At 41.4% G+C, this 12,597-nt stretch overlaps 1 protein-coding gene across 1 annotated transcript in view; it reads left to right on the top strand.

Moving 5' to 3' along the window:
• The first annotated feature begins 418 nt into the window (after positions 1–418).
• Positions 419–12,597, top strand: part of FAM134B (family with sequence similarity 134, member B) — an 88,753-nt gene continuing 76,574 nt past the window's right edge. The window contains exons 1-2 of the mRNA XM_012642759.1: positions 419–530; positions 6,183–6,213. Of these exons, the coding sequence (XP_012498213.1) occupies positions 470–530; positions 6,183–6,213 (92 nt within the window). The 5' untranslated portion in view covers positions 419–469. The remainder of the gene's footprint in view (positions 531–6,182; positions 6,214–12,597) is intronic.

Here is a 12,597-nt window from a genome sequence, read left to right as displayed (position 1 = left end):
ACACAAGACAGAGGACAGGGAGTAAAGGGCATCTGCCGTAGCTCCTGTGGGTCTGTCGAAAGCTCTGCGGCTTGGCTTTCCAGCCCATCCTAACTCTTTCAGGTTGGTTCCATTCTCCATCTGCTAGGGGAGAAGCCCAGCTCTCAGTGCAATATGGGACCATACCCAAGATAGCAAATCTTCTGCCCAAATTAGAGGGTAGAGCAGAAAGCCTAGCACAGAAGTGCATCTGGCTTAAGCACTTTTATTTTGCTGACTCTGATGCCTATTAAATAACTCCCATGCAGTCACATGGGGTGATTTTGAAAAGTGAAATCGTTATTGAATGCATTTTTTGTTTCTGTGGCAGGAAGTAAACCTAATTTTTAAAAAGGATTAAAATCCTCCAATTGAAATAATGATTGGTCTGCTTTGCTGTTACAGGTTCCTTGCGCTGACTCCATGGAGAGTGTATCACCTGATTTCTGTCATGATACTGGGGCGTGTTATTATGCAAATAATAAAGGATATGGTTTTATCTAGAACAAGAGGTAAGAACGCCCTGATTTCATTTTTATGATATTTAATTTTCTAGATCCTGAATTTCTGGTCTTTGTGTAGGCATATTAACCAGTTAGGCCTTTGGATGGGAACAAAATAATAGATTATATAAGCATTGACTTGGCTGTTTCCAATATAATACTTTTTTTTTAAACTAATGTTGTCTCTAGTCATAGCTACTGCTCCTGGGCCAAAGGTCTGTGTGTGCTAGTTTGTTTCTTGGCTTGAAGTGCTATTTTAAATACCATTTTGATATTTGAGTAGGCTACAGTGAAGATTAACAATTAAATATTTATTCCGTCCTACATGTTGGAACTGGGCTGCTGGAAAATGACTAGTATATAAAAATTTTCTCTGCCTCAGTGAAGAAAGAGCAATTAGTTCAGGATTTCACAAAAATTAAGTGATGGTTAAATAGATTTTGAAAACTAAGTTAATGAAAAATGAATTAATTTTCAGCATTAAGTTTAAAAGTGAGAGCTTGAATTATTTTTTTAAAATTTGCTTAAAGTGTTTTTTGAGTAATTTAACTGTGTTATAAATCTGAGTCAAGCTTTTCCATATTTGAAGGGGCCTCATCTACCCGTGTTTGAGCTAATTTTTGTACATGGGCAAAAAGCCCTCCTGGGAGTAATTGAACCCTATGAACCTAAATGTAAGAAGATAGATTTGATCAAAAGTGCTCAAGAGGAGGTTATAATGAGGCATTTAATTACACCAAATGTGCCCCCAAACGGAGGGATACTTTTGGTTGAGGTCCGTGTGTGTTGAGGTGCATGAGAACTGCCCAGCATTCTGGTCCTGGTGGGGATACTGAGGCCTGCGTTGCGGGAGGCGCTTCCCTATTGCTGACGCGAGATGGGTATAAGCTGCTATGGATTTCCTATCACGATCTTCCATGGGTCTGCTTTAAATCCAGTTTATATTTTAAGTCTACACTGTTTTTAAACCAAATCTTCATGTAAACCATTTTTAGAAAGGTTGTTTTACACTAGTGTGTTTCCAGGTTTGAAGGTCATCTCTTCCCAGTGCTCCGGGAAGACACACAACTGTGTTTTTGTCCAGTTAATGCTTTTCATTGATCTGTAGATTTAGGTTATATTCTTGTGCACGATCTTCCTTCTCTTCCCTTGCCCTTCATCTTCCTTTTTTCTCTTTCAGAGAACAGATACCTATCTCCCCAACTTTTAGCCTTAGCAGGCCCTTGCTCTGACACCTGTTCGCCAAAGATGTACGGAGCCGCCTTCTCTGTGCATTAGGGTTTTGTCGAGTCGGTCAGATCAATCCATGGAGATTGCCGTGTTTCAGCCCCGATTTGTGACTGATAGAGGAGAGCCTGTGTTTCTCAAACAGGCTTTGTGATATTTTCACCCTCGTAGTACCTCCCTCATGGGACTCTTAGAAGATAAAGCCACTCACACATTTATCTGCAGCCATTTCAGCTCGGCAGAGCAAGTTGACTCAAAAGCAAACCAAGCATCTCAGTATTTTCCATGTATGTGAAATTTGGCCCCAGTCAGGGAACAAGTTATAAGGAAAGACAAATGTGGAAGTCCAAGGATGAAGTTGAAAGACTTCAGAACTGTCCTTTTCTCGCTCTTAGCCCCTCACACAGAGATCATGTCTAGTGTAGACTCATTGGCTTGATACTCATGCAAATGTGGACATTTCATACTTACAAATTGCGGGAAACCTTTACATTGCCAAGATTCAGTCCTTTAAAAAAAATTGAGATGGTAGAGTTAAAAGAATCCTAGCCTAAAGCATTTGATTCTTTTTTTTTTCTTAATTTCAGGCTATTATAGGGGTACAAACATTTTGATTATAAGTAATGCCTTTGTCTCGCCAGAGCCAGGGCTAGAGGCATGCCCTTCCCCCACACAGTGCACACCGCATCCTCTGGTTGTGAGTTTACCCACCAAGAGTCTAATTCTTGAGCTAGTTCATTTCATTTCCTAGCTGTGGAGAATCCACATAGTAGACTCTATTTGTTTCCCATGGCTGTTGTCATAAATTGTCACAAACTCGGTGGCTCAAAACAACGGAAATTTCTTCTCTCATAGTTCTGGAGGCCAGTAGTCCAAAGTCTGCATCTCTGGGCCAAAATCACGGTGTCGGCAGGACCGCCCCCCCACCGGGGCTCTAGGGAAGGCTCTGTCCCTTGCCTCTCCCAGCCTCCGTGCTGCGGAACTCCGTGGCTTAGAGCTGCGCCACTGCAGTCATGGCTTCCTGTCACACTACCTCCTGTGCTGCCTGTGTCAGATCCCGTCTCTCTTGTGGGAGGGCGCTTGCGACTGCCTTTGGGGCCTACCGCGATAGTCCAGGGTAATCTCCTCATCTCACGTTTCTTGACCTAATCACATCTGCAGAGACCCTTTTTCCATATAAAGTAGCATTCACAGATTTCAAGAATTAAGACTCTATATCTTTATGAGCTGTTATTCAGCCTACTGTACCATCTGAACCTTTCTGTCTTGTAAAATGGTAGATAAACCCTCCTTCTCCCACAGGGTTTTATAGGGATCAAATAAAGGCATGAAATAGAAATGCCTTCGGCACAGTAACAGGCCGCTTTGTTCTGCCGTCGCAGCATCGGGACCACACGAGCTTTGTTCGTTCCTGGGTCGGTCTGTGACTGCCCCCTCCATGTCAAGGCCTCTCGCAGGCACTGGGGTTTCAGAGGGATCCAGACACACTCCACCCTGTAGGGCAGGCCCTTGTCAGAGGCCAATCTTTCTGTCACGGTTTTCACCGGGTGACATTGCTCCAAGTATAGCATTTCTACTGCAAAGGAAAAAAAAAAAATAAAAGAAATGAGAATAATTACTGTGCATTCCCAGAGCTCTTTAGCCTGTGACTGAGGAAACACTGGTGCTGGCTTCTTCCTCCTTTAGCAGAGTCTTTTGGGACAAAGACCCATTTGAGCCCGTGAATAGTTGGCAGGAGCCGGCATGTGCAGGCCTCTGAGCGCAGGGCGCCACTGGATGAATTGGTCTCTGCAAGGCACGATTTGGCTTCAAGTCAGACCCACATGCAGTCGTGGTCACTCCATGGCTTTGATCTGAACTTCCAGTTGGTCTCATTAGCTATCTCAGCTTATAGCAACGACAGCAGCAGCAACAGGACAACCACGTCATCAGGGCTCGTTGGGCCTCTACCTCCTTCCCTGTCTCTCAGCTTCACTGCTTCCGTATTTTTTTGGCTAAAGATATTAAACTTTTATTGTTAAGAGTTTAATTGTACCCCTCCCCCTAGTTACTGTTTTTTTTACTCTCTTAACAAATTTTTAAGTGCAAAGTATTGTTGACTATATGCTCACTGTTGTACAGCAGATCCCTAGAACGTTCCATCATTGATGGCTGGAGCTCCACACACGTTGAACAGCCGGGTCTCCCTTTTCCCCTTGCTCCAGCCCCTGGCAGCCACCATTCCACTTTCTGCTCCTCTGGGTTTGACTGCTCCCAGTTATTATCTTCGATACCATCTTACATGCTTAGTATGAAATAGATGGGGGAAAAAAAAAAGGCAGAGATACCATCTTGGGAATCAACTTTGTGAGACCTACAGGAACCCAGTCTCCAGTTTGTGAGCCACCTGTGCAAACAACTGCCAGCTGCGATGGGTCTTTCTTACTGGTGTGTGCCCTGAGCGCATGCTTCCCTGCATTAACCCCTTTGTTTGGGCTCTGGGGAACTCTTCTGTGGCCTGGAAAACTCCTCCTGCATCCTTAAACTTTTCCTTAACCACCTTTTCCCCTCTCTCATTGAGATAGAACAGTCATTTCTGCCCCTGGCTCCCTTGAAGATCCTCTTCAGCTACTGCCCTGTGCTGTGAGAGGGGGACTCAGCAGGTGGTCCCATGGCTCCCCCTGCCACCTGTGGAGCATTTGCAACCACTGCCTCTTTACACCTTCCCTCCTGCTAAATCTCCACTGTCCACTTATGCCATGTCCTCAGCACCCGATTGCTATTGACTGTGGACCCAGTAGGGGTGGTGGCCCATGAACTGTAGTCCTTCCTGCACTCTCTTCTGCCATTCCGATTTGTACGCTGATGGTGGCTTGTCTGACGGCCTAGGTTTGGTCACCTACTAGGTAGCCTCATCTTTGACCTTGGCCTTTGGAAGTACTGTGTCTCTAATACCTGCAGAGTCTGAGAGTTGGTTCTCAGTGTACCCTTTATCTGCCCCTCCCTGGCCTCTTGCTCCTGTTGAACCAGCTCTTTGTCCATGAGTTTGACTCTCTTCCTGTTCAGCCTTTTGCCATCTATACTGTCTCACAGCCTTGTTGTTGGCCCGACTTCTTCCCTCTACACGGCACCTGCCTAACCTCCACTCAGTGGTTACAGAGATGCTGTCCGTACCATTCTGAAGGTCCTTGTTTCCTTATCCATCAACCATACTAATTTCTCCAATTTTTAATAATAAAAGGAGCAAGCAAACATCCCATACCATTATCTACTTTCTCCACTCTTGAATTCAGTGTTGTTAGAGAAATGTCAGATGACAAGACGAGGTGATGCCTCCAGAATTTAGTCTGTCCAACTTTCCAATTTTAGTTGAGACTTCACTACTGCTCACAATTCCCTGGGTTCCTTTAAGTTGTTGATTTGTTTTTATATGCCACCTAACTCCAGAATGTGTGAAGCAGCTTATTAGGAACATAAAATGCAAAACTGTTTAAAAGAGGTCGAGTAGAAAAGCAGGAGTCTAACATGGTGACCACGATTGAGCAATAGATTTATCCTAGTGCTTACTGGCAGCCAAGGCACAAAGGGAAATCAGATTAATTGCACATTTCTAACAATGAAAAAAGCAATTTTGAGAAATTTATTACTGGAAGTAAATATTAAAAAGAATTTATCACATAGATCTTTGAAAGGGGAGATTGAAGAACATAAGGGAACAATGCCTTTGGCCTTTTGTTTGATGGAAAATGTGGAAATCTTCTCATATTATTTCTTATATTGAGCTTTATTAAAGCTGATAGCTGAGAGTTTAATATCAAGATAGTTCAATAAAGACATTCACTGGAAAATTAAGAAAGCAAGTGAGATCTAGGTATATATATTTTTTCTGTTGATTTCATTTGAGCCTAAATATAAACTCAAAACGTCTAAAGAATGAATAAGTAAAAATCTCCTTTTTTTTTTTCAGATAACAGTTGTCTTATTTTTGTCAGCACCATGTCAAGACTCACCTTAAATGCCACTTCTATTATTGGCCCTTTTCTGAGCAGCCACATTTCCCTGAACTTTCCCTGAACTTTCATGGTCTGTGCCTCTTGTACAGTTCCTATACTACATACCTTGGTTCATATTTACTTGAGTACATATTTTGTCTGCCCCGCTGGACAGTAAAATCCATGAGACAGGGACCAGGTATTACAGAGCATTCCATCTCCCATGGTACCTACCTGAGTGTTTTGTGTTTGTTAATAGTAGGATCTCAATAAATATTTGTGGACTAATTGCTGTATTAGTCATGGTGCCAGACGTATATATACACTGTATGATTTGATAGTTTCTAGAGTTTAAAGATCTAAGTGTTCCACTTTAAATAGTTTGGAATATTTCTAAGTTGAAAAATGTCTCAGGAGAAAAATACCTCGGTTAAGTTTCACATTTTACCTCTCGCTGTTGCAGGTGCGCAGTTGTGGAGAAGTCTCAGTGAAAGGTAGGGAACTTGCCTTCAATGCTGTGGTTAACGGAGGGCAGGGCGGGCAGGGGACTGAGCCACCAAGATGTATCTCTGAACTGATAGTTTAGTGACGGGGACCTAAATCCTATGGTAATTTACAAGAGTGGGAAAATGAAGAATATGAAAATATGATCAAACTGAACACAAGGATAAAATCGGGGCTCATTGTAGGAAATGGTTCGTATTTTGCTACAATATTGGGCAACATGAATTTGTGAGGTTGGCAATGTGTGAGGATTTGGAAGTGAAGGGAGGGAGGCATTTTCATTTGGGATTTCCTTTTAGACTTCTTTTTTGGGGCATGAGCAACACTGCTATCGTGGAAGAAGAACGGGGCTACACTGAGTCGGGGTGCTCTGCTGGAATCTTCCTGATGGGTTGCCCATGCTGTCAGTTCAGAGGACTGCACCGTGAGAGGCTCTTAGGGATGAGGGTGCAGTAGCTGTTGACTGAACACTTGACTCCTTGCCCAACCAGGGGCAAACATGGGCTCCCTCTTCATGTACCGTCCGTCATCCATCCATCCTATGGTACAGGTGCTATTTCCAAATGGAAGAGAAAAGAGCTGGGCCAGTTGGTGCAGGGAACATCATTCACTCCACCAGCTGGACATATGAGAAGTGGAAAAATGAAGAAAGTATGAGGATTAATATTCTAGTGAGATAATTTTTGTAAGAATTGATTTTTTTAAAATTCTGCCTTAAAAATGTATTTGTATTACTTAAAAAGAATGGTTGAGGTGCCTGACTTGTATCAAAGTGGACATTGTGAAATGAATGTGCAAAAAAGGAGGACAAAGCAATGCCCTAAAAATCCTCTAGTATTTTATATAACGTGCCTTTGGAAGCTGTGCTCATGGAAATAACACTTTTTTCAGGTGTAAAGACTAATGGTATGATCACTTTATGACTGCTTGCTTATTCCTTCATTTTGGATCCCAAATTTTCATGGGCAGAATGCAGACTTGTCAAGGGACTTAGGAGAGGGTGACGTTGGATATAAGGAGAGAAATCTGGTCCCTGGTGGTTCTCACGGAAGTGAGGGGCTGCCAGGGAGGGGCCAGCACAGGCTCTGACAGGCGTTTGTGTTGCCTGGTGTTCCAATCTGTGTGCTGTGCACAGCAGTGTAAAGTTCTCTCTATATTTTATGGACGTTCCCTATGGGAGTGTAAAGATGAAGAAAACTCTAAATTACTCTTTTGAGATAGTTAGAGAAATAGCTCGTGTTTTGCAATTGGTTGAAATGTGTTTTGGGATTTGCTGTCCGCCTGCTTCCGTGCTCCTGTGTGCTCTTCTACGTTGCCACCTTTTAGGAGAAGCGTTTAAATTGAGAATTGTAAGAGAACGTCTTAGCTGGAAATAACATCTGGGTTATGCGTAATGTTGGAAATCAATAAAAGACATCCATGAAAATAGGGAATTTCATACATCGTTCGTCCAGTATGAATTTCTAGAATTATTTTAAATTGCAAATATGCACAGGCAATAACTTTTTTTACTACCAAAGTTTTACAAAGTTTAGTAAAAGGGAGGATGAAGAAGACAAGGAAAAGCACCCGGGGGACTTAAAAAAACATGGTTCCTAAGCAGAAAATACATTTGTGACCCAGCAGTTGCATACACAGGACCCATGAGAAATGTGCTTAAGTTTTAGATTTCTTTTAAAAATGAATACTATGAAAGCTTGAATTCATTTAATAAAGTAGTTTGTATAATTGGAAACAAAGTTAAGATATATTGCCAATGGATATGATGACATAAATCCTACAATCATACATAATAAAGTGTGTTCAGCCACTCATTTATCAGAAGTTTCCTCTTTTCCAGTATTTTAATTTATCCAACAAATAAAGTCTGAACTACATGAGAAAAAGATTTTCTGTTTTTAGGCCTTATTGACAGAAATAAAGATTAATGTTTTAAGAGATTTTCCATAGAAAAAGATTTCCATCTAGGAATATAAATGCATTTTAACCACGTAGGTCATCTTTTAAAATCAAATCTTCATAAATGAATCAATAAGTTTAGGAATTAATAACTTGATAAGGGATAGAAACCGGGACAGTGTTACCATGGGCTCATAGTTTGTTCTCCAGCTCCATGTATGTTAAAGACACTCAGTTCTTACAGAAGTTTCTAGGCTCTCAGGAGCATTTCCTGCCAACTAGAGCCCCAAGCGAAAAATTTATGAAGGTGTATGAAGTGGATCCATCTCTGCTGAGGAATTAGACTGTCCAGTGGATTTGAATCTCACATTAGTTGGTTTCTCTTTCTCTTTCTCTAGCAGGCTTTATTTGTTTTAGAACAATTTTAGATTTACAGAAAAATTGAGAAGACAGTACAGAGTTCCCATATACCCTTGTCAACCTAGAACAATCAAAAAGGTCAGAATCTAGCATAAAGAGTTTATTCAAGAGCAAAATTTGAGGACAGCTGTCCGGAAAACACAGAATTCCAAAGAGTGGAAATCAGTCTTCCAAAGCATAGAAATTTGAGGTTCCTTAATATAGACAAAGTTTTGGGAAGCTTGACAGACTTTCAACATCTTTCTATTATATATTAGGCTTAATATGTGGTTATGATGATCTGATTAGTTGAGTTGGTCTTTTTCTTTCAGGAAAAGTATATGTAACATTCTGCCCTGAATGGGGCAGTCATGGGGTCTTTTGTGCCATCTGGCCTGAGTTAGGTACAAGACAATAATCTAGAGCAATAGTCTATAGCAAAGATCAGTGATTGGAAGGCGGGAGGCCTGGTCTCTGGTCTCTCCTCTTCATTTATAGAATAAGAACAATGAGGAAGAGAGTTAATCTGTAATCTGAGAAGCAGAGGTTGCAACTACATGCTACGTGACTCTGGTCACAGTCACAGCTCTCTCAAGGCTTAAAGTATTTTTGGGGGTTTCCTTAAATTTTATTTATTTTCACACCCCCTACCCTCTCACACAGTTTCCCCATTCATGGCATCTTACATTAGTGTGGTACATTTTTTATAATTAATGAAGCACTAATTGATACATGCTTATTAACTAAAGTCTGTACTTTATTCAGATTTCCTTAATTCTTACTTAATCTCATTTTTCTGTTCCAGGATCTCATCTAGAATAATTCGTTGCATTTATTTGTCGTGTCTCCTTAGGCTCCTCTTAGCTGTGCCAGTTTTTCAGAATTTCCTTGTTTTTGTTGACCTTGATGGTTTTGAGGAATATTAGTCAGGTATGTTGTAGGATGCCCCCTCTTGAAATTTGTCTGAAGTTTTTCTCCAGATTAGAATGGGGTCATGTGTTTTGGGGAGAAGGACCACAGAGGTACAGTGTTGCTTTCGTCACATCCTATCAAGAGTATGTGCCATCAGCAGGATTTACGAGCGTTGATTTTCACCTTGATCACCTGGCTGAAGTAGTGTGCATTAGGTTTCTCCAAGCTGGTTCTCTTCTAAGCGGGGGAAACTATTGGGGAAATTAAATTAAGATCAGTAGGCTGTTGATGAAAATAGAGCCAGAGGGAGGAATTAGGAAGTTTGTGAAAGATGCTAGGCACGCCCCCACCCCTGGCCTGGCAGTTCGGGCCACCACCGATATACTGGGCCACCTTGGGTAAGTGTCTTAAGCTTTCTGTGCCTGTGTTTCCCCATTTGTCAGGTGAGGAAATTGAGGCTTGCTCTCTAATTGTGGTTGGGGAAGATTAGACCAAGTGATCTAGTGTAATTCCAAAGCATTTCTAAAAAGCACTCTAAAAAGAGTTCTTTCAGGTTGACTGATACACAATTTCACCAGGGCATTGTCTCCCGTTCTTTCTTGGAGCCTGTACTGTCCACAGCCCTTCTGAATGCATCCACAATTTACATGTGACAATTTCTGCTGTGTAGTTTCTCATAATGCAGAAGCTGTTTGAGTCCTTGATGATGATTTGCAAAAAATATTAGCACCGCAGGACCAAGGGACTTACTTCACTAACAGTTTGGTTTTGTTAATGTATTTGTCTCCTTTCTGGAGGTGCTCCTGTGCCCCAGAGAAGGCATGCTAATGGAGATAACTTTTGTAGGAAAAGTCTCATTAACTCCAGAATCACCTGTGTGTATATCCAGGCTCAATTAATTTCCACCCTTGTCCTAACCCGGCAGCTGGTGATCTTGCCAAGTTCGCTTCTCTTGGCCTCAGTTTTCTCACCTGCTTAGTGGGAGAAGAGAGTGGATTATCTCAGATATCCTGTCCAGCCTGAAAAGTCTGTTCTGGTGCAATTTGAGGCATTTGTGGGTCCCTTTCATGTTGTTATAATCTTTTTACATTTTGGTTTGGCCAGTGGCTCTGTCAAAGTGATTCAGTTTATACCTGAAGGGATACTTTCCTGTGTTTGTCCACTGCAGTTTCCAAAATATAATACTATTTATCACATTAGAAATGTGAAATTAACACATTTATTCTTTGAATTTCTTTGATGATGATTTGGTAAGTTGCGTGCAGTGATTCTTAGTGTCTGGTACTGGGTAGTGCTTATGTTAACGCTAAAAAATAAAAAAAAAAAACCACTTTATCTTAAGGATGAAGTATAGTGGCTGATAAGCAGATCTTTGGAGCTGGAGAGAGGCACTGCTTCGCTCCCGTGAGCCACCCTCGTCCATTCACGTTCGCAGGTGCTGGGCTCAGAAACCTCCCTTCACGTGGCAGTAGCTAGAAATCACCTCCCACTGTCCTTTGGCCACGCAGCTGAGAGTCTCAGGTTAGTCAGCAAGCGTTAGATCTTCCTCTTTCCAGCATCGTGCTAGATCAATTTTCCGTTTGTGCAAGATCTCAGAATAAGCCAAGCCTTCTCTCCATGGGGTTTTAATCAGTACCCTTAAGCAGCACTCAGCGTGAATTTCACTGTTAAAAAAGCGGATCAAACAGCGGACCATTCACCTCTCATAATGACGAATGCCATTTTAAGCCTTTAAATGAAAAGGAACTGCTTCTTTTCTTTGCTGTAAACCTAATGGCTTGTTAACTCACAGACTGTTATTTACTCCATGGGAAAATTTGCTTTTGTCATCTAAACTAAGCTTAAAGTATTTCCTTCAAAATTTAGTATGAAGATGGTGGTGGCCCTGTACACTTAGGCATGTGTGTAGTTTCTCTGGATAGTTAAAGAGTATTCGTAAAGTTCACAAGTGTTATACTGAACTAGTACATAATATTAAAGGCACGGTCTGATTTCTGATGGTGTTATCAATAATAAAATGTAGATAATTTTAATCATGTGCCATTCACATGTCCATATTTGTACCTGGAATATTCATTTGTGAAAATATGATTCTCAAAGTGTGTGTGTTCTGAGAAGGACTCCTGCTTGACCTACTTCTTTAATAAACACAAACTCTACAATCTGTGAACAGGATTTATACAGAGCTGTCAACTGAACCAAATTAACATCTTGTGTGGCTCATTCCTAGTACTGCATTGAAACCTGATTGATAGTATCATAATGGCTTTTCATTTCTGCCTGAAACTATAGCAGCTGAGTGAATAAAGGCCTCTTAACAAATGAGAATGTGTGCATGTTACCTTTTTCTGTGCATATGTCGCCTTTAAAAAACATATAATTGTCATGCTTTTCTAAGTATAAGTTAGAAAAAAGCAACTTTACGTACATAAAACAATCATTCAAAATTTCTTTATCTAGTTCTTTAATAGTTGGTACATTATAACATAGATTAAGGAGTTAGTCTCATCATATATCTTGCTTTACTGTTCAGTGACGATTTGAAGAAAATAAATTTTGTTCTATGGCAAGTAAACTTGGAAACTTGAAAATGATGGCTGAGAGCCATGGGATTTTCTGACAGGCATTCCAGGAATCCAGATACCTCTAGCAGTGCGCTGTCTGCGGGAAGTGGGTAGTGGCTTTCCAATGATGAAACCAGGACATCGCATCTCATGGCCTTACCTTGAGCTGACTCTTGAAAGGCAGAGCACAGAACTCACAGGGTCAGTTTTTCTAGAGCCAGCAGGGATTAGCAAGAGAGTCCTGAGCTCTTTGCCTCTAGCCTCAGCCTGTCTCTTTCTCTCTCAAATTCTTGAGAGAAGCAGTTGTGTGGCCCCAGTTCTTGGGATGAAATGCCCTTTTGTTTTGTGGGCTTCTAGATAACTGCCAGTGAAAATTGTTCTAGCTGGTTGTATTTTGGGGGATAGAGGGGAGCCAGGAACCTTTGGTTGTAAAACCCAAGTCCTGATGTTGACCCAGCTTGTAGGCCCAGGACGAATTGGAGCATTTAAATCAGAGAAGTCTAATAAGTTAAATCCTTGAGCACAATGTTATGCCACTGTTAAAAGTGAAAAATCACCTAGTGTTTGCTAAATTGTCTCCTCTGATGAATGTAACTTAGT

Source organism: Propithecus coquereli, unplaced genomic scaffold (genome assembly GCF_000956105.1).
Source record: "Propithecus coquereli isolate 6110/MARCELLA unplaced genomic scaffold, Pcoq_1.0 Scaffold100, whole genome shotgun sequence".
NCBI classification, from domain to species: domain Eukaryota; kingdom Metazoa; phylum Chordata; class Mammalia; order Primates; family Indriidae; genus Propithecus; species Propithecus coquereli.
Note: the sequence above shows the minus strand (reverse complement) of the source record. Positions and strands in the feature narration are given on the sequence as shown.